A 26,808-nucleotide genomic window follows, 5' to 3' on the forward strand; every position below is an offset into this window, starting at 1 on the left:
GGAATAACCCCAAAAGTCACGTGGGTAATGCCTGTATCCTGAGACAAACAACATTACTGTTTAATATGTATAATGTATATTTTCTCAGTTTGGAACAGTCAACTTTTAGATACTCTGAATACACTACCTCAACACATTTCTTGCCTAACAACCCTCCAGTGAAAGCGCCTCAAAATACAAAAATACACTTGTTTATTTATTCCTCATAGCGTTTGAGTGTTAAAGATTGTTTCATCATGTGATCAGTTTTTTTTCCTTTACTACAACCTCAATCAAGAAATCAAATTCACCCTTTCATTTATTTTCTGTCGAAACCTCATTTTATTCTGCGATTTCCACACATTTATTCTTCAAGAGAAATCAATGTACTTAAGAATATCATGTTTAAGTGTAAAAAAAATCTCATACTGGGATCCTCCTAATGGGAGGTCAAGGGACTTTTGGTAGCACGCGGTATTACCTGTACAGTTTTACTTGAAAATTGATAAAAACAGTTATTTAAAATGAGATATTTATTACTTTTTTTCCCAAAATTATTGCTTCTCGTAATTTTCCTGAATAACAGTACTTTTTGAAATAATATTGATAAAGTGGTTTCAAAAAGTTTTGAAACCATGGCTGTAGAAACATATTTTCATATTGACTTTTAATACAATGTTAGGGAAATTTATTTCAATCACAAAACAAAAATACAAACAAGTTCTTGTTAATGTCAAGAATGCAACTGCAAGACTCCTTAATATTATGAACTTCTCTAAGATAAAACAAACTCATTAATATTTTAATCAAAAGCTACTGTACAAATGCAACATGAAATGTACCGATAAAATTGATAAAAAATACTTATGTTCTAGGTGATATCCAAAGTTGAAGAAAGTACAGAAGTTCTGCTAGACTAATAAAAAAATTTGTTGTAAAAAATGATTATTTTGTGGTGTTTAATTTAGTTACTCTTTTCGAGCAACTCACGATCAAGCAGGTATTCTCCCATTCCATCATTCATAGCGCCAAGCTGACTGATGAAGGTGTTTATTTCATTGATGGACTCCACTTGTTCGGTAAGGAACTCTCCTTCAAGAAAGTTCATCAACTGAGGATAAGAAAAAATAATATTGTAAAATGAAACACAAGCAGTTTTATTTCTAAAATAAAATTTCAGCATAGATATTTATACAATATTGGGAACAATTTTATCAATAGTGAAAAATTAGCGTGAAATGCAAATATTGTGGTACTACCTTCTATATATTCAATAGTATTAAAATAATCTGTGCAAGAGTAGACACAATTTACACTGATTAGAAGTCATTCAACCAAGTACACGGTGTCAGGTCAGCATAATGCCTATTAAAGTACAGTTATTTCCAGCAGACACCCACGCACACATATAGGTCTGAGGAGGAGAGGCAGATGCAAAGAATGTAAGTAGTAAAGTCATTGACTACCCAATGAAAATAGCAATAAAGGGAAATAAAAAGAGACAAATGTGCATCATGGGCCAAAAAAAATAAAACCTTCCTCAATGAATAAACAGGAAACACCACCTACCTCACCTCGTAGAACAGCAATCTTTTAGGAACATTTGTGTCTAATTTCCAGATTTGCCATACTACAAGAATGTTATATGAAGATGCACATAATTACAGACATTCAGCCAGAATCTCAACCTAGAGCTCAACTTCATCGTGCAGGAAATCCACAATCAAGAAAACCCAATGAAGTAGACCAGTACATCAGAGAGTACCATAAAAATACTTTGCCTAACCATATAGCCATGATTACGCAGCCACTAGTAACAATGCAGAAACTGCTAGTCATAAGCCAAGACCACCAAATGCTGTTATCATGGAAGGAATCCCTCCAAAAACAGGGAACCAGATATTTCTGCAGAATTAAGACTCTTCAGAGACATCACCTTCATCAATATGCACCAATTCCTCCACCCCCACCCCAGGGTGGCTTCTTTATCAAGTGTAGCCACTCTTGTGAATAAACCACTGTCCCACTGGCCAACAATAGCCTTTAGAGGTGCTAAACTAGAGATTTACGTACTGAGTGAACATAGCTCTAAACCAAGCATTTTGTAGTCACCAGCAGCGTTCCTTTAGACATAACCCCATGAAGGCCATAAAACATTTCAAGTCCAAGGATTTAAAGCATCAAAAAGCAAACCAATCAAGTCTTTCAAGACGAGCCAACTCCTGCCCCTCACAAGAATTACCATTATGGAAGCGTTAAAGGAAAACCCTTAATCAAAAATGGTTACAACCTACGGTCCAAGGGTTCACTAGGGGTCATCCTTCAGTGCAACAACTGTCGAAAGATTGAAAATATCCGAGAAGTCTGCACATCACGAGCTCACTTTGTTAGATGTGGAGAGCACCACCCTATTTCCAAATGCTCCAAGAACTGTGAGGATATCAACTTATAGCAGTGCTCATGTAGCATCTCACAGAGTATCCCAGTAATGAGAATTGTCAAGACAATCAGAGTCAAACCTTAGAAGTAGCAACCAAAACAACTAGTACAAACGTTCTGAGAACAATGATGACAATCTAATCAGCAGTCCAGCATAAACGTACAATGCAGGTACCACTACCATGGCCAAACCTGCTACCTTTAGCAGGAGTAGAAAGAAACCCACCAAGAACCCATGCAGAAGTTCTGATGACAAGTACCTCAGCAAGACAAGTACTGAGATTTACTATCGCATTAGACCATATCATAACATCCACAATGATATGATCCTCGAATATAAATATTAAAATATTCAAACACCTAGAGGCCCGCAGAGCTACCTGTAACCTCCAGAACACCGACGCAAAAATTTCAAGTAATTCTAGAAAGAAAAAAGGATAATTTTTATTTATTTTGTATTTTTATGGTGGTTACGAGGCTAGTCAAACTGGTTTAACTTCATATAAAATTAGGGTTGTGAATATAGCAGATAGAATAAAAAGATTTATTGAAAAAGATGTAAATTTATTTCAGTAGTTTACAGATTACACAAAACATTTTTCAAAACTTTTATATAGATAAAAGTATTTTTAATCTTAGCACGAAATTCGCTTTACACTCGGAGCAGTGATTACTTTGACTCTGTATATTAAAACATTAATTTTAGCAATAATACTTATTCAGTGATGACGAGAAACCCACTTGTTGAGAAATTTATATAAAGAAGAGCGCTCGTTTCTTCTATGTAAAGTGTTTTCTCAGCCCAAACGAGCCGTTTTTGCATATAAATAATACTTATTAAACATTCTGATCTCATTCTGTACAAAAGATTTATAATGTTTTCTGTATACTGTATCTTTCAAACAGTGTATCGATAGAATTGTATCACAGATTCAGTATACAATACTGGTGTAATATCGTTGTATCGGCATACCCATAGTATTTATACCCCGAAGGAGGTGTAGGAAATTCCACACACTGGGATATATTACGATACAATAATACCGAATTACAATAACGAGAAAAACTCGAAGGCTCTAGTAACATTATTCAAGAATAAAACAATCACCAATTCATCACTATTAAACAACACAAGGTATGATTATTAAACAGTTACGTAAGCGAGCCTGCTAAAAACACCTAAATTCAACACTAGCGCTATATATACTACCAAATCATGATACTCACATTAAACAGCTGTTTAAATCTAACACGTGCACTCTTTGATCTTTGCAACAGCCTAGACGTAGAAATATCAATGAAACCCTCTTAAATTTCAACAGTAAATTTAATCTTTCCAATTTTAATATTATTTCAAACCAATACCACTTACATACATTATGTAACATACTCGCCCAAAAGACAAACTACTAGAACTATACGAATCCCAACACCCATCGGGACACTACACTATTTAAATCAGTACTAAATCTAAATAGTCAAACAATGATACTTAAAATATCAAAAATTTCAAACGTACAACATAATAAATAATAACATGATGATTATAAACAACAACATGTCTACTCATACCCGTCTTAATGGCTCGCAGGAGCTTTTAGATCTGGCTATCGCTAACTAAGCTCTACTCCCACATGCTTCCAAGGTTCAAGAAAACAGTAAGTAACCATGACTCTAATAATATATAACAAAGAAATTGACACCCACAGGGGTCGACCTTATACTTTCAAGACTTCACGAAAGTAAACTGGGATAAAGTTAAAGCTAAAACTCTTTCCTACCACATTTTTGCGTTTTCGCAAACTTACATACATGTATATATTATTATGTCAACGTAATGACATCTGCTATATTTTATGCCACATCAACCATTACCATATGCCTCAAACGCCAAAATACCAATCACTGAAAACTAACCCCAGAACTACATAAATGAATCCTAGATTGAAAGCAACTCCATAGGTTGTTCATAAACTCCAGCAACAAAAAACCCTACGCCACTTAATTGCATAGGTAAACTATTGGAAAAATAATAGTCACTAGATTGCTTGTTTTACTAAAACCCAATAATATGCTAACTAATAAATAGAACGCATCAAGTAAATATCGACAAGTGTGTGACCACCGTGTACGACCAGCCGAGACAGTTTGTCAAGGTTTCAACCACTACCATGTTCCAGTCACGCCCTTCTTGACGTTCGACTCCTTTTGACACAACGGCCTAAAATGTAAACTGGAGCTCTACAGTATTCCAAAAATGTGGATTGCCAGTGTTTTATACATTCGTACAGCCAAAGTCAGAAAACATATATGACTGTTCAAACTGGCCAATTACAAGCAGTAGTGCCTCAAGATTCAGTCCATCATTATATATATATTTTTTGAATTACACCAATTACCCTAAGCTACCCCAAACATAAACTTCACAGAACACTACGATACCTTCATTTAGCCACCATAAAAATTCAAAAAAACAAACCATGTAATAAAATAGTGTAACACATATTGCGTACTTTTATAACCACGTAATAATATTTCACAGAAAAGAGAAACACACCTAAAATACATAATCTCAGCCACAAATTTTACGACACATTGCTATGCTTCTTAAAATCCGTAAAATTCATTAGAATAACTATAAATGAAAAATTAACATAAAAAGATTATTTTTCAGAAATAACCAAATTAAAAAGCTAAGATTAAACTACCTAAGATAGGAGGATATGTCAAATGGTTTAAAACACAGTTCATCACACTTATAAGATGTATGTCAGATCCATATTAGAATATAACAACATAACAAGTAATATAACAGCATACAAAACATTACATGCCCAGCAATAAGCGGCGTTATCCAGGCTACGGAACGGACCCTTTTCACTGTCTTACTTCGATTTATAGTTTTGCTGTACGCTCTGATGAAATCACTATGCATTGTTATTATCAACACTGGTTTAACATTATTATTTTTAACTTTATAGATAAAATCTAAAATGTTTTCCTTATCCAAATCCCAACACAATGATCACTGGATTAACATTTATGGCTACTAAGCCAAGTACATACCAATTTACCAAAAATTATGTGGTATCACTTTACCGAGGACTATTTTGAGAGTGCTGGAGGAAACGAAGAAGACTTAAATTAGATACCGTTTCTTCTATATGTAACTTTTCGCTAAACCTTTATCAAACACGTGAACACGTAGAAAATTCGCTGCCTGAACTAAAAATTTAAGGGCCGGCATGGCCAAGCGTGTTAAGGCGTTCGACTCCTGGTCGCGCCAAACATGCTCGCCCTTTCAGCCGTGGAGGCGTTATAATGTGACGGTCAATCCCACTATTCGTTGGTAAAAGAGTAGCCCAAGAGTTGGCGGTGGGTGATGATGATGACTAGCTGCCTTCCCTCTAGTCTTACACTGCTAAATTAGAAACGGCTAGCGCAGATAGCCCTCGAGTAGCTTTGCGCGAAATTTAAAACAAAAAACAAACTAAAAATTTATGCAGCATGCCAGAAAGAAGGAAAGCCAGCGAATAAACCAAACAACTACCGCCCGATTAGCTTAACCAGTTGTATTGGCAAAGTATTAGAGAGGATAATTAGTAATCGTCTGTCAGTTTACTTAGAAGAAAATTCAAAATTACCAGAAATTCAAAACGGATTTCGAAAAAACCGCCAAACTACAGACCACCTGATTCGACTTACAGAATCAATTACCGACAGCTTCAACAAAAAAGAATGCACTGTAGCTTGCTTTCTCGACATTGAGAAAGCATTTGACACAGTGTGGCATAATGGTTTACATCACAGATTACATGAAATGGCATTACCCCAGGAAACTATTCGCTGGCTGTCCAACTTCCTGGATAACAGAATGTGTAAAGTAAATGTAAATGGGGCCCACTCAAGGTCCTTTTCACCCGAAGCAGGAGTCCCGCAGGGAGGGGTTGTTAGACCTATATTATTTATCATGTACGTGAGTAATATGCCTCTGTCGTACCTAAATTTAGGTTATGCATCACAGTTCGCTGACGATGTAGCAGTCTGGAAAAGTGCCCCCACTCCGTCAATAGCAGCAACGAACCTACAATCAGTCCTAAATAACATCGAAGAATGCTGCCAGAAATACAGAATCAAAATCAATATTCCAAAAACCCAAGTCATAATATTCAGCAGACTGAATAAGCTGAAAAAAGATCCACCAAAACTCTATATGAATGGATCACTTTTACTGACTGCTACTTCTGCTAAATTTCTAGGTTTAACCTATGATTCAAAATTAACGTGGCTACCACATATTAAAAATGTACTGATACGAATCTGGAAAAGAGCAAACTATGCAAGAAGTCTTTCAGGTAAAATCCAAGGAACATCACCAGACAACATACTTAAAATCTACAAAACGTACATTAGACCAACAATAGAATATGCATCACCTGCCTGGATTAACATAGCACCCACACATGTACAGAAACTTCAACGTATACAAAATTCAGTACTAACTTCAGCATATAAAGTACCACGTAGCACCTCAACCACATTCATGCACAAGTATGCAAACATAGACACAATATCTGAAAGACTCTTGCATAATTCACTAAAATATTTGAATAAGAATTGGCATAAAAATGACTTAATGTGTGATCTCGACAGATATCACGTACATGATGTAAATGGTCCTAAATACCTCTCCCCTTTTAACATATATTTAAGAAATGTAACACAAGTTGGCCACTATGCACTAGACACTTAGTCCTTGTTTCTTTTTATTATTATAATTATTATTTTCTTTTTTAAATCATTATTATTATTTTTTTTATTTTTGAATTATTATTCAAGTATTGAATAATAATAATTATTATTACTTTCTTTTTTTTGTGTGTGTGAGTGTTACTACAAGTAGTAGTAGCATTCTCTCAATCGAGAAAAAGGAGAAAAATACCAAAAAAAATATATGAAAATACAAAAAATATATATATAAAAAAAATTAAACGAAGAAGAAAAAAAAAAACTTCTTGTTCGTCCATGCATAGACTGAGCCCTGAAATGGACCTGACTATGATGTTATACTTTTACTCTGGCCAAAAGCTTTAAAAAAAAAAAAACAACAAAAAACCCTAAAGACAGACGCTATAATCGTTCGGGAGGGAGGAAGAGGTCAAATGTACCTGACCCTCCTGGGTATTTAACAACATCAATACCCAAATTCCGACACAGTGAAACTTATGCAGTATGGAAGCAGACACACAAAGATTAAAAGAACAGAGGTCATATCTTTAGCTTAGTCATCAATAACAAATAATTGAAAGTTCTCCAAGCTTATGTATAAATATTAACGAACAGCTGATGGAAAAGGAAAACTGCAGAAAGCAAAAAATGTAGACGCAAATTTGTAAGTGCATTCGCTGATAGTTGTGATCACTGATTTGAAAATCAGGAAAACAAAGTGATAGAAAATGAACTAAATGTTCCGGAAAAGTTTTTTCTAACCTTTCATTTGAACTATTAAAAAAAATAAAAAGTCTGAACATAACACATTCAGATAAACTTGGAGTTTTTCTATTTAACGTTGTATTTTTATTCAGCTTAAGCTGACTATTATGTCACAAATTATTCAACCTAAACTTTTCTCACCCTGATATTTTGAAAAATGTGGTGGAATGCATGAATAGAGCTCCTTGATGTACAAAATAATTACTTAAGCACCTGAGATCGGAGTGAAAAATTCTAAAAGTCCATGGTATTTAGTCTACGTAAAGATGATACGATTGGAGTACAATATCACATATATCATGGATATGAGAATGATTCCAATGCACTTCCTCTGGCTCAACAAGTACGAATGCTTCTACTCGTTCCAATAAATGAGGCATTAAATTTGCTTGTAAGATACTTTCTAATTGACAGAACCAGCGCTAAAGAAAAAGGTTGACTTATGAAAGCTGTAACAGTAAATTAATGGTGGTACAAACAATATATGAACGTATCATTAGTGGTTCAAGAAATAAATATTTTCGTTGAGACAGCACTGCTGTTCTTTCAAGATGATTTGAAACTTCACGCTATCCAAAGGTCTGGCACATCTGCACATTTTCTGTTGGTAATAGACTGCCTTTTCTGACTTACTTAATTCCAAAATGTCTTTGTTTAAGTCTCGTAAATCAATTTAACGGTGTTTTGGAAAACTCATCTGAGTGGAGCTGAGACGTATTTAAAAAGGATTGAAAACTGCTGACCAAAAACACTATAACTGTTTGCTCTTATCGGATAACGGAAGTTATTTGCTTCCAGAGCGTCTGATTCAATAAAATATGTCAATTTGTTTCACTAAACCCTTTGTTTATAATATGCTTGCGAATCTTCCAGAAATCTCTTAATCGAGCATTACCCGTTCATAAAGCAAAAAAGCTATTAATCCGGCAGCAAATCAGTTTAAATTTCTATACTAGATCTTTCTTATTTACAATGAGTTGTTTGGATTCATGTATTACAAGCGTTTATTCTGTTCTATTTGTTGAAATTAATTTTACACAAGCGTCTAATCTGCTTTATTTGTTGAGATTAATTGTATACAAACGCTTATTCTGTTCAACTTACTTAGATTCCTTGTACAAAAACAATTATTCTATTCTTATAATTTAGTTTCGATTCATCGTACAAAGTATCTTACTCTATTCTAATAGAGTAAATTAATTGAACGGAAGCGTTTATTCTGCTCTAGCTGTTCAGATTAATTAAAACGCACAGAAAATATTTCATTCACAGGAACAATGGCAGACTTAAGGTTCTATTGTCACATGTAATAGATGTCTGTCTATATTTATTGTGAAAGAAATTTTAGAAGAGTTTTAGTTATTAGAAAGTTGTCTGTAGTTAAGCCTTTATCTAATATTGGAATGTCATAAGTACTTAAAGGCAGTGTCAGATCAAGACGATCGAAGTGCCTAGGCACCTTCTGTTCATAGGCCCTACCAACAGTATAAGCTAAACCAAAAGTTAGATAATTTATAGATAAATAAATCATAAATTCTGGTTAGAAATTTATGTATTTATATGCGTATAAATATATATTTGCTGTTTATGCGCGTTAATACACTGTAGTTAAATATAGGCTTTATATTTATTTGAATGCGAGTACACTTAATTAATGCATAAGTACAAAAATATATCATATAACTTAAAAATATATTAACATGTTTATAGTAAAATGTGTATTTCATGTTTTAAACTTCTTATTTTTGGCCCTGTAAGATTAACGTTCAAGGAAAATTTTCATGGACCCATAGTTTTGGTAGGCCCTAGTCACTGTGCCTACCCTACCCAATAAATAATCCCGTCCCGCTTAGAGAGAAGAAAGTGTTTACCTTTCTCGCTAAACGCGTATTTCGCCAAGATGCCCTAGAAAATCGCCTAAGTTGGTGAAATTGACATTTGTCGACTACCTGAAATTAAAGATTCATCATCATGGAAAGGACGTCACGTTTCACGTTAAAGATGAAGTAGTCCTAAGTTTTTGCATCTCGGCTGAGCATTTAAGTTCCACTATGCATTATATAAAGTTACAAAATACTGATATGTTAACACGAATATTATTTTTATTTATAAATAATAGTATTTTCCAAAAAAATACTGTCTAAAGTTTCAAAAAGAGTCTAAAATATGTTTATAATTTCGAATTCTTATTTCAGTTGATTTATAGAATTACAGCTATATTGCTTTTAAAATATATACACACACACATTACATTATAGATAAGTACGTATGAAATACCCTGTCGTGTTTATTTCATAAAAACGTGCTTATATAATAAATAGAAATGAATACCAGGAAAATCAAAGAGCATACGCGTAAGAAAATTCTTTCACGATCTGAACCATTAAGGCACTACTCAATTAGAAAAGGTTTAGAAATGTGCTCTTCATAATGAAGTGTAGAATAAATGGATTTTCAAAAACAGTAAACACGGTGTGTAGGTTTTGTTATACTAGGCAACTGAGAAGAGTACGTTAGCGCTCACCTTGGTGCTAATTATAATTCGTGTCTTCTCTATATCCTTTATGACTTTATGTTTTGTTCTAGGAATGTGCAATCTATATAATTAAACTACTAATTATTTTAATTTGTGTTAATGTTTTAACACAAATGTGTAACATAAAATATATCTTTATCCAATTTACAAAATTTCTTAGCCTCCAGATAGATACCGATACTGGTTACTTTTCGCTTTGTTATTTTCATTAAATTATTGTATGTTTAATTGTTTTTACTCTCTTCATACACAATATTTTACCCTTGCCCCACCCCTCCTTCCCCGATGCTAACTTACATGAGGATCAGCACAGATCTTATCAGCCATCTGGTGGAGGTGATGTAACTTGTTATTCACATGATTCTCCAGGTTTAGTGCATCTTGGAGTGCTTCCATGCCATTCTTCCAGCTCGTCTTTCCTGGCATCTATAGGGTCATAATAGTATGGTATTGCATTACTGAAACAGAACTTTGTGATTTCAAACATAATGCTACATAAAGAAATAATCATAATATTGCATTACATCATAAGGACAATATTTTATTTCAAGTTTTTTCTTAAAACTTTGTTAATCATTTTAGGCCTAACCGATCTATGTTGAATAGATTTAATTCACATCTAAGATGGATTTTTAAAAATTATTGTAATTAATTTCCCTTGTTAATTGGTATTCTCAAATAATAATGCAACATAAAAATTAAATCTTGCTATATATACTCCTGATATTTTAATATGTGACATTATTCAGTGCAAAAAAATAAAATTCCCAAAGTTTTGGGTGCTTCAGAAGAATAGAATATTTCACACAAATGTTCCTAAAGATGGTGAACAGTGTACCATTTGATAACTTTTACTATTGTCTTATAATTATTTACTAGTGACTCACGGAGGTATTTTAATTGGAAATTTTACTATTTAACCACTTGTGATAAAACCTTAAGTACGTACCTTAATGTCAAAAGCAGCCATCCAACCACTACGTTTATTAATATAATCAATTAGTTTCTGCGCATGCTCCCTTTCCTCATCTGAGCTGTGTTTAAAGAACTTGCTGAAGCCCTTCCTACCAACAGCGTTGCTACCGAAGTGGGAAGCCATATGCATGTACACCAAACTAGCATGCATTTCTTCATTGATCTGTAGTTGAAGGCCACTAATGCATTTATTGTCCAAAATACACCGATCCATAGAAGAATCCTTCATATCATTATCTGTGTAAAATAAAACAGGCAAATTCCGTATTTTTCAGACAACTAGCACTTATATAAGAAATTCACTGAGAAATTTGTTTGTTTCGAACTACACAAATTTCTGAGAACAAGGATTTACACAAGTTATGAGAAAAACGCAAAGATACGTTTGTTTCGGACTTCATGAGCTTCTGACATGCTGCTAACACTAATATTAGTCAACAGAAAACTTACTTTTTCTTTGTTTGTTTGTTTCAGAATTCTGAACAAACCACACAGACTATTTGTGCATAAGTTTTACTAATTTTGAATTTACAACTTAGAGGAGATGTAGCTACTCAACATATCCTGTTTTTAAAAAGACAGAAAATTATTCGTCAAAGAGAAATCAAATATTGTTATTTTATTTCGTAGTTCCATGCAAAACAAAGCGTTGGTTTAAGGCAACTACAATATTCAAAGACCGTTAAAACTTGGACATTAAAGTGACCACGTAATATACAGATACGTTACTACAATATTTTATTATATGCCTCATAATCCTACAATGCAAAAAATATTTGTTTCTCTTTGTGTACTAGTGTATTGAAACAGCGAAAGGTAAGAATTGACCACGACACCAGTACAACGTTCTTGATTAGATTAATTATAACACCAACAAATTAAATATTTCGTTTCACACCTAGTAGGAGTCACACCTTTTTATAATCTACTACTTTTATTTGTGTCACCGATTTTTGATCCCCATTTAAAATAACCGACAAGGCCATATTTACCTAGTGTCACTATCATAGTGTCACGTGTTTAAACCAGCCGTCAAGACGATATCTTTAGACTGCGTAAATATCATAAAGTGATACGTGTTTAAAACAACCGAGAAATCGCAATCTTTACGTTTTCTCAGCACAATAAAATGATTTGTTTAAAAAGTGATAAAACGCTGTCTTTAGGTTGCAGTAATATCATAAAATTAAACGTCTTTACAACAACCAACAAGATGCTGTCTTTATCTTATTTCAATATCAATAACTGGAATCTGTTTGAAACAACCGACAAAACGATATCTTTAAATTATGTCAATATTATAAGGTGGCATTTGTTTTAAAACAACCGACAAGACGCTGTCTTTAGCTACGGTTAACATCATAAAATCATATTTTTAAATAGCCGACAAGACACTGTCTTTAATTTGTATCAACATTACGCCCCCCAGTGACTCAGTGGGTCTCCGGATTTAGAATGCGAAAAACCGGGTTTCGATACCCATGGTGGGCAGAGCATAGGTGGCTCGTTGTGTAGTTCTGTATTTAACTTCAAACAAAAAAGAAAAAGCATTATTATAATATGACGTATTTAAAAAGACTTACAATACGCATTTTTTTAGTTTCTATCAATATTGTAATGTGCTATGTGTTTAGACTAACCGAAAAGACGTTATTTTTAGCTTGCGTCAATATAATAAAGTGACATAGTTTAAATCAAACGACAGAACGTTGTCTTTAGCTTGTACCGATATCATAAAGTGACACGTGTTTGAAACAATTAGCAACACAAAATCTTTAGTTTGTGTCAATATCATAAAGTTAAACATGAACCGGGATCATACACCGGCGATGATTCAGATATCCACGACTTTTACGAAACTTTTCATAGCCCTCAAAACCGATTTTCCGGACCACATATAATGGGAAATAAATCATATAATCCGCATTAATTGTTCATTCTGTATATGTTGTGTGAAAATATATACATATGAAACACAATGATAGGATAATAGATGAACAATTATTTAGCTTTTCCACTACATTTGCATGTTCTTCATGCAAAATTTCTACGCTAAATACTTTTCTTTCGCCATTTTCCTGAAACTATTTAATTTTATCAAATCAGTCATATTTCCTTGTTTATCAACCTTGTCCAGAAAATCAGCAACAGCCTCAATTAAAGACACTATATCATTTTCAAATGTTTGGTATTTATCCTTAAGTTTTGTAATATCACCAAGTTTCCTTTTCCATGTCTTTTGATACAGTTTACCCATCTCCCAACTGTTGATCGAGATATCGATTGTTTTAGTCTTATACTTTCAAGAGCAATGAGCAGATCTTTCAGCAAAGAAACTTCCAAAATACCTCCAACTGTCTGCACATAATCATAGATTAACTGTTGACTAACAAAGGAGACGCCCTTCATGTTTAGAAGTATAAATAATTCACAGAAAAGTACCTTTCAACAGCTTCTTAGCCATGAAAAAATATCAAAATGAGTTTGCCAACACACCACAAAGGCTCATAATCAATAGTGTGGTCCATGCGTTCCAGCAAAGAGCAGTTAAGTCTATCAGTTTTGTGGTCATAATCCCTGATGATGTGGTAATTTTCTCAGTCTTCCCACCTGGATGGAGAATCTTTGAAAAGGCAATACCCTATTCAAGTATTACTTCTAAATCTCAATCAAAGATACTAAAAGCAGTACAATAAGCTTCATGGAATGTGTGGAAGCTACAAGACTCAGTGTTGGTTAAAGATGAGTCCAAATTTTTAGTTTTTATCTCTAATTCTACTTTCTCAACGAACGACCAGTTAACATGTGGACCGTCTATCCCTATATGCAAAAGATGACTAAAATTAAGTTTTTTTCAGCTTTAAGAAATGAATTAGGAGAGCAATTGCCTATGTGTGTCCAAGAAATGTAGAATCAAGGAACTTAGTCATCCCAAGATTTTTTTCCAACTCAAAGTACTGAAGGTACACATCAAATTGATCCCTTTGGTTTTAACGATTTAAAGATTCATCGTACAAGAGCACAAAGTCTGTATCTTTTCTAAGGTTTTGATACATATCTGACTTAATATATGGAACCAATCCAAAACAAGCCACATATGCACATTTTTCTCTCCACAAGAGAACTTAGATGCGATTTTACTATCTTTTTAAACAGTTCATTTTTGTTTTCACAACTCTGATAACTATACCAACTAACAATGGTCTTCGGGATCCACAAAACCTCAACTTTCCACTTATACTCCAAAGGAAATTTTTTTTTTGTAGCAGATAGGTCCACCATTTCTCCATGTTTCACGATAGTGTCCTGAAGCGAGATACTGGCATTCGTATGTTCTAATACAGTTTCACAGTAATTTCTTACATCTTAATTGAAAGAGAGCTGGCTTTCTTTGTCAAGCTTTGCAATGAAAGGCTCAACTTCATAAAGAATTAACAAATTCTCATATTTTAACTAGTTTTCTGTTTTTGAAATTAAAATACAGAATATTTGAAGAATTCGATATTGCTTGTGGTGTCACAACCTTACATAACAAATTCCTTGAATAAACCAAGCAGGATTTTCTGCAAGCTATGGATGAGTGAGTCCTCAGATTGTAGATTTAAATTTTACTTGCCAATGATTTAAATACAATTGTTCAGAAATAAGATATATAAAACACATCTCCTTGATGTAAGCAACCTGTAAAGTCTTTCTTCTCGCAAATAAATGTTTCCTTGTGATTTAGTGTCAGATGTCCTGTACCTTGTCACTTGCCTTTGAAATTTTGTCTGATACTTTCTTAGAGTAACCATTCACAAAAATCTAGATCCTTGCCCAAGAAACACATTGACAGACTGCCTATGCTTAGAAGTTTTTTCTTTACATTTTTCTAAACAGTCACTCTCTTTCTCCAGTGACACCTTCGATCTTCATGAAACAGACTTTGTCTTCATATGGATTTTTTCTTCTTCATCATGCTTGACTGCAAAGTATTGCTTCTAATGTCTTCACTGCTCAATTAATCATTTTCCACGATACAACCAATGTTTGTACACACGCTTCACAATAGTTTGAGTCTCCACATTACACAGATTCCAGATCTCACCAAGTTCTTGTGTCCTATTAGCACTCTTGTCCAAACATTAATAAATGCCAGTAAGAATTTCAACAGACTGATACTGCAACTTTTCTACTGCCTTTTCTACCACCTAATGAAGGGAGTGACATGGGCATCCCCTAATCATCATTTCAAAATTAAATTTCACAAGCTAACCTGCAACTAAATTTCTTCTCCTTATAATCAGATTTATGTTGAAGGAACCCTGCAATATTCTCCACGGTTGGTATTGCAATTAAACTGAAATTAGAAAATAATGCATCTACTACCTTTCACTTATTGTCATCGAAATATGTTACTACAACAGAGTACAATTTACTGTCAATGTCATTATTGCCATCAGTTAACAGGTTGAAAACCCTCGTTTTAATGTTACTCGCAATTCGCTCAGTTGGGCTGCAGACCATTTCTCATTACAGAGATTTGGATCCTAAAACATCCATATCTTTTAGCGATTTCTGAATCCAAAAATATTTTCGGTAAAACTTTCTGAAGCATGGTCCGAAACCACCAAAGAAAGATTGTGTTCCACAAAGAAGGTGGTGAATAAACATTCCACTCTTATCACATCATTTTTGGATTTTGTATCGGGTTTTGTGAAAAATGACTCCAGTTAATTATTTCCAAACACCCTCGAACCATTATGATGGTGTTTAGTAGTGTTGAGATGTTTGTTTTCATCTCCTTAAACAATGGAGAAATCACAAACTGTACATTCTACATAAATCACTGAAGAAATACTTACTACTTAAATGTTTTTTTTAATAGACTGTTTAAAGCGTTTGTAAGATGGAGATACATAACGAAGATTGGTGAATTATTTCTGAAAAATTATTTTTGAAAAAGGTCATTTCACATAAAATCATAAAATAATACATTAATTCGCTTAAAAGTAAAATGGAAAATAAAAAATCGTAAAAGTTGACAGGTCTGCCAGTATGAAGTATAGAATTGAGCTGAATCCTCCATGTGTGATGTTAGTTGGTGATTTAACCAACCCAGCTTTGAACTTCAGAATTCTGTTGAGACTTCACAGATGCTTTGTAACATGGCTTGTATCTTGCTTCTAAATTTTTACAGTTAGGGGTGAAAAAAATTATAATTAAATCTACGTAACTGAAAGCTCTGTAAGTTATTACTTCATTCAAACCCAAACTTTTAAACAGACGTTTCTTTAAAGGTTGATTAAGCATGGCTCGCTGATTAGCATACTCGACTGCGATTCGAAAGGTTTATTACGCATTCAGCTGTGTGCGCATTATAAAAGTAACAGCTAATCCTTTTATTTGGTTCAAAGCTCTTGTGTCGGTTGGTGCTACTGGCTAGCTACTTTCCCTCTGATTAGCAGTTCAATACTAGGGACGAATACAGCCTGAACCCTAGGGTCTATAACCTACTCATAGTCCATGTGCTCATGAGATCCCATGAAGGCTGAAAATTTAAATTCACTTTGCATTAACACCACACAAGCATACTTCTTCACCCATGTAAAATCTGAGAAACTGAAAACTCCCATTAAAATTAACAATCTATAAAGCTTGAGAGCTTATAATGCTAAACTTTGGAATTCAGTCCCTGCACTAGGAACAGTATAGGTAGTCTACTGGGAGTGTGCGTGTTTCTTATAGCAAAGTCACACTGGGCTATCTGCTGAGTCTAACCTAATGTATAGCTAACAGTCTGAACAAAAAAAATGTGACATAACTTTTAATACTGAAATAATCAAGCTAGAAAAATTCGATTTAAACTAAGAAGGTAATGAAAAAATAATTTAGCATAGAATCATTTAATATTTTTGCTAAACCCGAATAACCTATTTATTTCTAGTTGCGTCAACCACTAGGATCATGTAAAGTTATAAAAGTCAAATTTACATGACACTGGGCACCAGTCACTGAATATTCCAAGAATGAACTTACCACATGCATTACGCCAGAACAACATAACAAGATACTTCGCTAAGTTGTTCAAACAACGAACATTCCACAATGACTGAACATTCACATTTCATCAGGTTGTCCAAACAAAAATATTCCGCCAAATTGAATATAAATGAAACTTCACTAGGTTGTCCATATATTGGAACATCCCACCAGAATGGCTTGACATTGACACGTCGTTTAAATACTGAACACTTCAACAAAATGACTGGACGCCGATACTTCACTAGGTCAGTCATAGAACATTCCACTAGAATAGGTTGACGCTGACACTTCACCAGGTTATTCACACAATAAGTACTCCATCACAATAGCTAGACACTGAAATTTCATCAGGTTGTTCACACACTGGAACATTCCACTAGAATAGCTTGACACTAACACTTCAACTGTTATCCAAACAATGAAAATTCCAACAGTATAGCTGGATGCCGCTACTTTATCAGTTTCCCGTACACTGAACATTCCACTAGAATAGTTTAGCGCCGACACTCCACCAGGTCATTCAAAAATTGAACATTACATCAGAATGACTTGATGCAAACATTTCACTAGATGGTTTAAAAATATTTTAACTTTTGTGTTTTTACAATTACTAATGATCAGTATCAGCTGAGGATTTTGAGAGAGGTTAACTCCCTTCTGTGATCTGTTTTGACAATGCAATTAGAATCTTGAATCTTCAAGAGGGGGTATGCCGTTCGGTACCGTTATGCCTCAATTTAACCCCTGCTAATATGCTTCTATTTAATACAGTATCTGTAGAAGTTACTTAAGCCTACTTGTTTAAGAAGTACTAAATTTTTTTTTTTAAATGTTCAATCAGCTAACTGCTAGATTTGAAATGTAGATAATGTTATCTATTTATTACTTAATGAATGAATAACATTATCGGAATTCCAAATCTAGCAATTGACTGGACTATTTTTTTTCTTTATTTTCAGACATTTTTAAACAGTTCCAGTTTGTATTGTGCGCATTCACCCATTAATACTTTGTTGGATTGCACGATGAGTTGATTAATATGGTCAAATCGGAGTTGCAACTAAAATAAAAATAGCTTCACTTTTTGTTTTCAAAGACTTGATAAAACGTCATCATATATTGCTCATTTAACTTCTTTCAATGTAATTCTAATTTCTGTGATTTCTTCCGTTTGATATAATCAATTAAGTTTTGGAGAACATGCCAAAAAGAGACTTTCTTTATAGAGGTATTTCTGAGTCTACAACATCTACGATTTTATTTTTTTACGAGATTCGTCACCATCGGTTGAATTATATCATTTTTTAACCTGGTACTATTATCATTTAGAGTTCTGGTATCCTCATTCTCGGAATCATTTTCGTGTTTGTTTGTTTGTTTGAAGTTAAGCACAAAGCTACACAATGAGTTATTTATGCACTGTAACCACGGGTATCAAAACCCGGTTTATAGCGTTGTAAGCTAGCAGGCAAACAACTGTGCCACTGGATGGATGAGGGGGGTAGAGAGGCGTTTTTATTCTAAGTGTCAATTTCCATTTCTTTTTTACTTCTTTTTAGCTCCATGTGTAAAAAATTTTGTTTCAGGAACATACAGTAATCACGAAGGGGAGGAACTATTTAAATGAGAAACTTTCATAGTATTTTGTTTGTTACAGAATTTTCGGGCAAGTAGCTACTAGTTAAGTCAATAACACCCGTCGTCACTCTTATACCGCATCCACAACATACAGTGAACTTCGGATTCCCACTCAAATATGCTAACCACTAGGTCATGCAGTAAAAACAAAACTTTAATCATAAGAGATTTCGTTACATATTACGTATTGCATTATACTGTGCTGTTGAAAGTTTTCTGTAATGATAGTGGTACTCTCCTGTAAAACAGTAGGCTTTGCTGACTTTTAAATGACTTAATTAATTAAGTACCAAAAGTGTGACTTGTGTGAGTGAATCTTTGTAATACTAATTTTATTTTGTCATAGTTACCAGCCTATACTATTTCCATACCGCATGTGCTTAAACCTGTTTAATTTAAATACTCAAAAATCCTCTTCAAGTTTGCATACACTGTAAATTACAGTGTATATTTCATTATACTTGCTACAATGTTTACAAAGTGTGCATGAGGAAAACGCGGCCCTAATAAAAGTGCTGTAAAACGTATTCTGTGCCTAAATTTAGCCTATTTTAATGTCTCGTAGTGGCTCTTGCCAAATGTTCTTTTTTCTTGGCTACATAGTCGTTTTGAATATAAAATATCATTTGCTGCATAAAAACAGTAGTAAGTTGAATTATAACAAAAAGTTTTATAACTCTATGTCTGACGTCAGAGGACGAGCTTATTGCTGTTTGTTTTTTTTCTTTAAGAGAAAAATGCAATTTTTGTGTCTCCGATTACAGAGGGTAATGTTCCAGTGAAGTTATTATTCGAAAATCATTTATTTTCTTAGTACAATTAAACCACAAATTATCTCATGGAAGAAGTAAAATCTTCACACTGATATAATTATTATTAACTTAAATTTTACTCTCGTAACTTAATTTTTGACATTACCTAAAAATGCCTTTTTTATTTATACAAGGTAGGGATGATTACAGAAGACAATATAAAAATCCCTAATGTAGCTAAATCTTTCCAAGGAAAACTTATATGCAACTAAATACTGAATTTTTTTCATTTGCATGAATTCAGGTTTGAATAAAAGCATTTAAACTTAATAATACTTTATAGTATTAGATTAACTCTCATATGCTTGTAACATTGACCCACTGGCTACTTATGTAGGGATTTTTGTATTGTTTTTTGTATTAACTCCTACCATGTTTCTATACTTTTCGGCACTGCCATCCCTTTATCATCCTTATATTCTCAAAATTGTTATTAGTGATCCCTCTTCTTTTTTTTTAATGTAACCAATGAATATTTTAAAATGAATAGCAGTCAATATGAAGGCAGCAGTTTTAGCCTAGTGGAATTAGCTTGTCTTGATGGATATCATGTGTGGAAGTTAGTGAAACGCTATACTGCTTCTGAACTCCCCAGATTAAATTGCAACATAGCAAACACTTCAAACATTGGTGAGCTAGCCCTTATGATGCTTGAATCAGAATTATTAGTTGAACATTTTGACTGTTACGCTATTCGATGTTGACTAAACCAAAGGTCTTAAGAACTTTTAAAAACTTCGAAAACCTAAGTTAGAGTTTATAAGGTTGTTATAAAACAGATTTGAAACTATGTCGAGCAATACATAATATGCATCGTCTATTTTTTCTCGGCCTTTCCCTGCATACTAAGTACTACTGTGCTTAGCGATACACTGACACACTCAACACACTAGATGTAATTACTGTATCAAAAACAATATTAAATATAGCCATAATACTTTCTTCGAGTATGATGCGTGCGACGTTTAAAAGTATTCAGTTAAAATTAATACTTTTATATTTATCTCTTGTCTAATTCATTAAAAAATTATGTAATCCTCTTAAACCCGACCATGCTAAACTGGTGGACACATTTTTGGAAAAGAAAACTGACCGAATGAAATAGTCCATAGTCCAATTGAACTTTAACAGGACTGAGCATGCAAGTGAAAGTCGCATTCTGTCCAGATTCTAAAACTCCCATGCACACAGCTATTTTAGGGACTATCGTTACAGACCTTAAGCCGTACTGTAATCAGTCAGAAGTTTATTCAAAAACGAAGGTTTAATGTCCAATTATTTGAAATTTCAAGTCACGTGACAGTTTATTAAAGAAACTTGATACTTTTTTCACACTCATTATTATATACTCTCTCGTGAAACTCAAATGAGTAATATTAAAACTACATATTTTAACTTTTTCAGTAGTTTCCTGCAGTGAAAACCTGATTTTATTGCTCCATGTTATGAACGTTTTAATGCCGTTTTTTACCAAGTATGTTTTTCTCTCGATATACATTTGAAAATTCTTCAAATCTAACAAGTTTTTAAGAACATTTGTATCTCAAAAATTTGTAAAACCATTAGTTATAAATTATTTTAACAATTCATTTTCAATTTACCTTCGCAGAACTAAATAAGTTTAGCGTTTTAGGCTTTAAAAATAATTTGTTTGGAAAAGTTGTTTATTACCACTTTATCTACAGAAATCTCAATTAAGCTCACCATGCCTAACCGTCTCTATCGTGGAGAAGAAAGTGAGCACCAATAAGACAAGAGCTTTTCCCATCATGGCAGCCATGGACGTTAAGGTAAGCTGAGGCGATGAGAAGATGATGTTTATCGCTGGAAAACTGCAGTTTTAATTTCACTATTAGAAGACGAAGACCAATGATGATATAGTTTATGTAAGTCAATGAACAAAAGCTTGATAATTGTCACTCAGTCTTTGCACTCACTGGCACAGAAGACTGTTGATCAAAGTGCGCTTCTTATCGCGAATTTGTTTCTTAAATGCGACGACAGATTTGCGTGTATATGCGAGAGGAGGTCACGTGATAGCTATTCTGAGATGCCACCGTTGAAAATTCAGTGAAGACGAATCTGTAAAACTTCATAATATTCATATACATCTAAAAACGGCTGGTATGGGTAAAGAAAGCTCTATGTGGAGTCGTTTTTACATATACATTTTTCTCTACAAGTGGGTTTTCTTGTCATCACGGATTCATAATATTCATTTCTGCGATTCTTTAAAATTGTTTTTTATTCTTTCATGTGTGAATGTGTGATGACCATTTAACACTTTTATCTTTAAAATACATCCAAACTATATCAAAGTTTAAAAGTTGCATAAGTGCAAAACAAGCTTTCTTTAAGTAAATAGCCTGATAGCCAAATAACGTTCAAGCAAACAAATAGTAAGACAGATAGATATATATTAACTATGCAAAAAAAGGTATTACGTTCATTACACTATCAGACTTATTGGTTAATGATCGCTCAACAAATCATCGTGATATAATACTGTAGAATAAAAATATTAAAAAGAATAGATGTTTTTTTTATAATTTTTAAAGCTTTCCTTTAGAAAGATTGGTGTTGCCGAATTCAAAATTATTTTTTGCCACATCTGACAGTTAGTGGGATATTCTTATGTAAAGAATTACATGCAGGTATCTCAGAAAAATGCTAACCTGAAGTTCGACGTGAGGCATCGATGCTTGAAGAATGGAGACCGAATCATTTCAGTGTAGGAACTGACGTATGTTGGAGATAAAGTTTATGGTGTAAAAAATAATAATAATAAAAAAGTTGTATGGCGCAATACAAAGACGAAGAAAGAATGTTGTAAACACCAATGTAGTTGAACTCGGTACAGTTTTGCTTATTATATAGTATTATATTTATTATAATGTTATATATAAAAATTGTTTATTATTTGACACAACAGTAGGTAAACTGAGATTTACTGCATGAAGAAGTGTGTAACAACCAGAACAAGACTGACTCAAATACAACAACTTAAACACACACACACGTGTAGTCAGAGTACAAAGATATGTTTATCTAACTTTAACCAATTAAATATAAAATTGCAAAGGGTTTGTTAAGGATTAAGCACAAAGCAATAGAATGGGCTGTCTGTGCTTTACTCACCACGGATATTGAAACCCGGTTTTTAGCGGTGTGAGTCTGAAGACAGATCTCTGTGTCACTGGGAGACAGTTACAAAATTATCGATATGTTCTAATAGGAAAGTTGGGCTAGCAAATATGAAAATCATCTTCCAGTAAATAATTCCATTCAAACAATACCTTAAGAACAGATATAATGCAAGATTAGTGTTCGCTGGAGAAATGTTCCTATCTTAATATGCAAGTTAACAGTGGTCAAAACCGAACTATTAGAGACAACTAAAATCTGGAAATATAACATAGATTTTGTATATTATAGAAATAGTGTTAAGAGAAAAACTATCTTTTACCACATTAGTTCTAGATTTTCTGTGATAGGAAACTGGTATAGGCTGCCATTTGTATTTGAACAAACAATTATAGTATTCTTAACCATTAAATTACTAACTTGTTTTTATACATATATATTATTAACCTTTCAATTAGTTTTTATATGTAGTTGTTCTTAACCCTCAAAATACTTGTCTGCTTTCATTAGTATATATTATTAACCCCAATTACTTTTTATACACAGTTGTTCTTAACTATCAAATTATTTACTTACTTTTATACATAGTTGTTCTCAACCATTAAATAATGAATAATTTTATTGGTATTCTTTTCATCTGATTAAATATTCAGTGCAAGAAACAGAACAAAAAAGTTAGGTGTGTTCATTCATTTGTTACGAAAATTCCCATAGAAACCAAGCAGTAATTATTGAAATTAACTGCAATTATTATGATAATTTTATTTATATTTTTATGAAACTAATTTGTTACTAAATGACCTGTAACCATTAATGTCACGGACCATCAAACAATCTTGCATATAAATAATTTAGAAAAATGTGCTTCAGAAGTCAGTTAGGTCTTCAGCTATCCTCCTGGTAATTATAGGGTTTATCATGCAGGACCACTCGATTTTTCAGCCTTATTAATTATTATTCGATATATTGTTTAGGCAGAGTATTCATGACGAAATTTTGTTTAATGGACATTAAGTGATGTTATAGAAACACAAATAATTGAAACACAGAGGTCGCAATTTCGAAAGTCTACTGTCTCAGTTGTCATGACCTCTGAATTTCATCATACTAATTAAGTTACAAGACTGTGACACTTCGTTATCTTAAAATATATCTAAGATGCACTTTGATTTAAGAGAAAGTTAAAATTCTAGACGCAGTGACACTTCTGATTATAATGTTTTCTACTAGCACTACATTAGAAAAGAATTTTTAATGTGGCATTCTCAGATTACCTTCCTTCCTCAAAGAGTGTTAGGCAAGTACGCTGTATAATAGAAGTATCAAGTAAGACGAATTGCGAAACTAAGAAAAATAATTAGACTAAACACAATACTTAGAGAAAAATAAACTAATTTTATTTATTCAATAATATAAAACACAATGTTTATACTTGCAAAGGACTCTGTAGAGTAGTCTTTTACTATATAAATATATATCCCCGTCTCACCAAACATGCTCGCCCTTTCAGCCGTGGTGACGTTATTCGTCACGTTTACCAACGTTTATTCGTTGGTAAAAGAATAGCCCAAGAGTTGGCGGTGGGTGGTAACAGGCTAGCTGCCTTCCCTTTAGTCTTACACTGCTAAATTAGGGACGACTAACGCATGAGTGTTTCGTTACAAGATTTGGACGTTTAAATTGATTAACGACATCACTGGAACTAAACTAACCCTAATATTTGCTAAAATCAAATAATTCTGGATCTTTCCTCTGATTTTCTGGGAAGTCAGGAGGTAGCCGATCGTTTTCATCTTTTTTCCCCCGATCAGAAAGAATTTTTAAATTTTAAAAAATTATCTTGCTTTTTTAGACCACTTCGGTACAATTGCGCACTTTTCCCGTTTATGTTTGATACTTTAAAAAAGAAATTGCACATCGCAATATGAAAGGTGGATTTCTCACTGTCCGTAATATTAACATTATTCCATGAATTACACTGGATTGTAATCAAAACACATGGAAAACTTAACTTGTTATAATTGCTAAAAAAAAAAAAAAAAACGTTTTGGGAAAATTGTTTTGGACACTAATTGATGCCACTATATAGTTGTGGTAAATGGTGTAGCTTGAATTTTATTGAAAGTAACACTATAAATTTAATATAAAGTTACTTATATATCAGTGGATGATAAAAAGCTATTTCTGTGAAAAAATAACATCATCCGTCAGTTGCGATTTGGTCTTAAAGAGAATAATTTTTAAAAGATGAAACTCATTTTTCCATTGAAAAAAACAAAACAAAAAGAAACAACAACTAGAATATACATGCTAAACTGAGGAATTTGTGTGATATTTGCTGACTTTATGAAATAAATAAGTACAGGACAATGCACCATAGAAGTTTGAAAGTAATATCCAATATTTTTTAAACAGAAAAGTAGCAAACTTCCATTTAATACACATGTATACATAGCTAAAAGTATATTTATTATGATGCTGAACTGAAAGACGACATATCAGGAGTGTGACGATACGATACGTGTATTCTTGAAGCCATGATACGATTATATCGATACGTCGTCCGATAGAATACGATTTACGGATCTTCGCGAAACTTGGCAAGCTATCAGTAAACATTGTAAGACTTTTGTACAGAAAAAAAAAAATCGAACTTCTAATATTTTAATATATGGAGTCAAAATAGTCACTGCTTCAAGTGTAAAGCGATTTTCATGTTAATATTAAATATATTTCTCTCCGTCTGAAATTTTAAAAAATTGCGTAATCTTTAAAACCTCCGGAAAAATGACATTTTTTAAAAATAATTTTTCATATTTTATCTGCTAAATCCACTACCCTAATTTTATGTAAAGTCACTTAGTTTGATCAACTTAGTAACCAGAATAAAAATACAAAATAAATCCAAATTATTCTTTTTCTTCCTAGAATTACTTCAGATTGTAGCAGGAAATTACATTTGCTTACATTAAATAATTCAAAGCTCTTAAGTTATACACCTGTTTCCAATTAAATTTTAGTATCAAGACTATAAAACTTTGTACAATATATGTATATATATAGAATTCCAATCCGTGCTATGGGTTCTGTTTACAATGCAAGTACTGTATATTTCACTGTTAATACGGGCATTATGTATAGATATATTTATAAGTTTCAGGGCATTCACGAAATAAATAACTGACTTTTTCTCTTCTTCCCTTCCAGTCACGTGGGAGGTGTGGAGGCTTAACGAAACTCATCTGTCAATGTAGAAGTATATATCATCTTACAAAAACAAACTATCATACTAGTCGCCATCATTTGCCAGTTTTGAGTCTGCAAGCGATGAATGTTCTCAGTCATTATGTTCTATTCTAATGTCAGAGCACCTTAAAGTTCATGACGACGAGGTCTAGGTTTCTGTGTGAACATACGTATCTTACAATTTTTTTTTTCTTTTAATGGAGAGATAAATTTTCTTGTTGCTATGCTCTTTTAGTATGACGTCAGATCTTCAAATATTGTGATTTAATTAACTTAAAACATCTGTTCACGAATTCAACATTATGTAGTAGCTTCAGAGAGACAGGAGAAAGAGAAGTGGAACCCTTATTCGAACCTTGGTAATATTTGTCAAAATGCATTTCAATCTAAATGGGCTGTTTCGCTGCTACAATATCATTAGTTATGAAACATAATATCTAAAAGAAAATAAATATAATTAATACCTTGTTAAAAGTAAAATATTCCACTATTGAATTTTATGGTACTATATATTTAAGACGG

The 26,808-nt window shown here is 33.1% G+C and overlaps 1 protein-coding gene and 1 long non-coding RNA gene across 3 annotated transcripts; both read right to left on the reverse strand.

Annotated features, from left to right (window-relative positions):
* Positions 1–639: 639 nt before the first annotated feature.
* Positions 640–21,917, reverse strand: LOC143244641 (soma ferritin-like). Of its 2 annotated transcripts, XM_076489684.1 has the most exons (5): positions 21,601–21,916; positions 11,397–11,659; positions 10,745–10,873; positions 9,783–9,860; positions 640–1,090 (listed from the first exon to the last, which is right to left on the reverse strand). In XM_076489684.1, exons 1-5 carry the CDS (start codon positions 21,674–21,676, stop codon positions 944–946), a joined length of 693 nt encoding a protein of 230 aa, XP_076345799.1. In that variant the 5' UTR covers positions 21,677–21,916; the 3' UTR covers positions 640–943. The 2 variants fall into 2 exon arrangements, with proteins under 2 accessions (XP_076345799.1, XP_076345800.1); XM_076489685.1 differs by lacking the exon at positions 9,783–9,860 and having other exon boundaries at positions 21,601–21,917.
* Positions 16,431–21,556, reverse strand: LOC143244642 (uncharacterized). Its single transcript, XR_013025267.1, has 2 exons — positions 17,441–21,556; positions 16,431–16,587 (listed from the first exon to the last, which is right to left on the reverse strand). It is a non-coding gene; the product is annotated as an uncharacterized LOC143244642 (long non-coding RNA).
* Positions 21,918–26,808: the final 4,891 nt, after the last annotated feature.

This window comes from Tachypleus tridentatus, chromosome 2, assembly GCF_004210375.1.
Source record: "Tachypleus tridentatus isolate NWPU-2018 chromosome 2, ASM421037v1, whole genome shotgun sequence".
Lineage (NCBI taxonomy): Eukaryota > Metazoa > Arthropoda > Merostomata > Xiphosura > Limulidae > Tachypleus > Tachypleus tridentatus.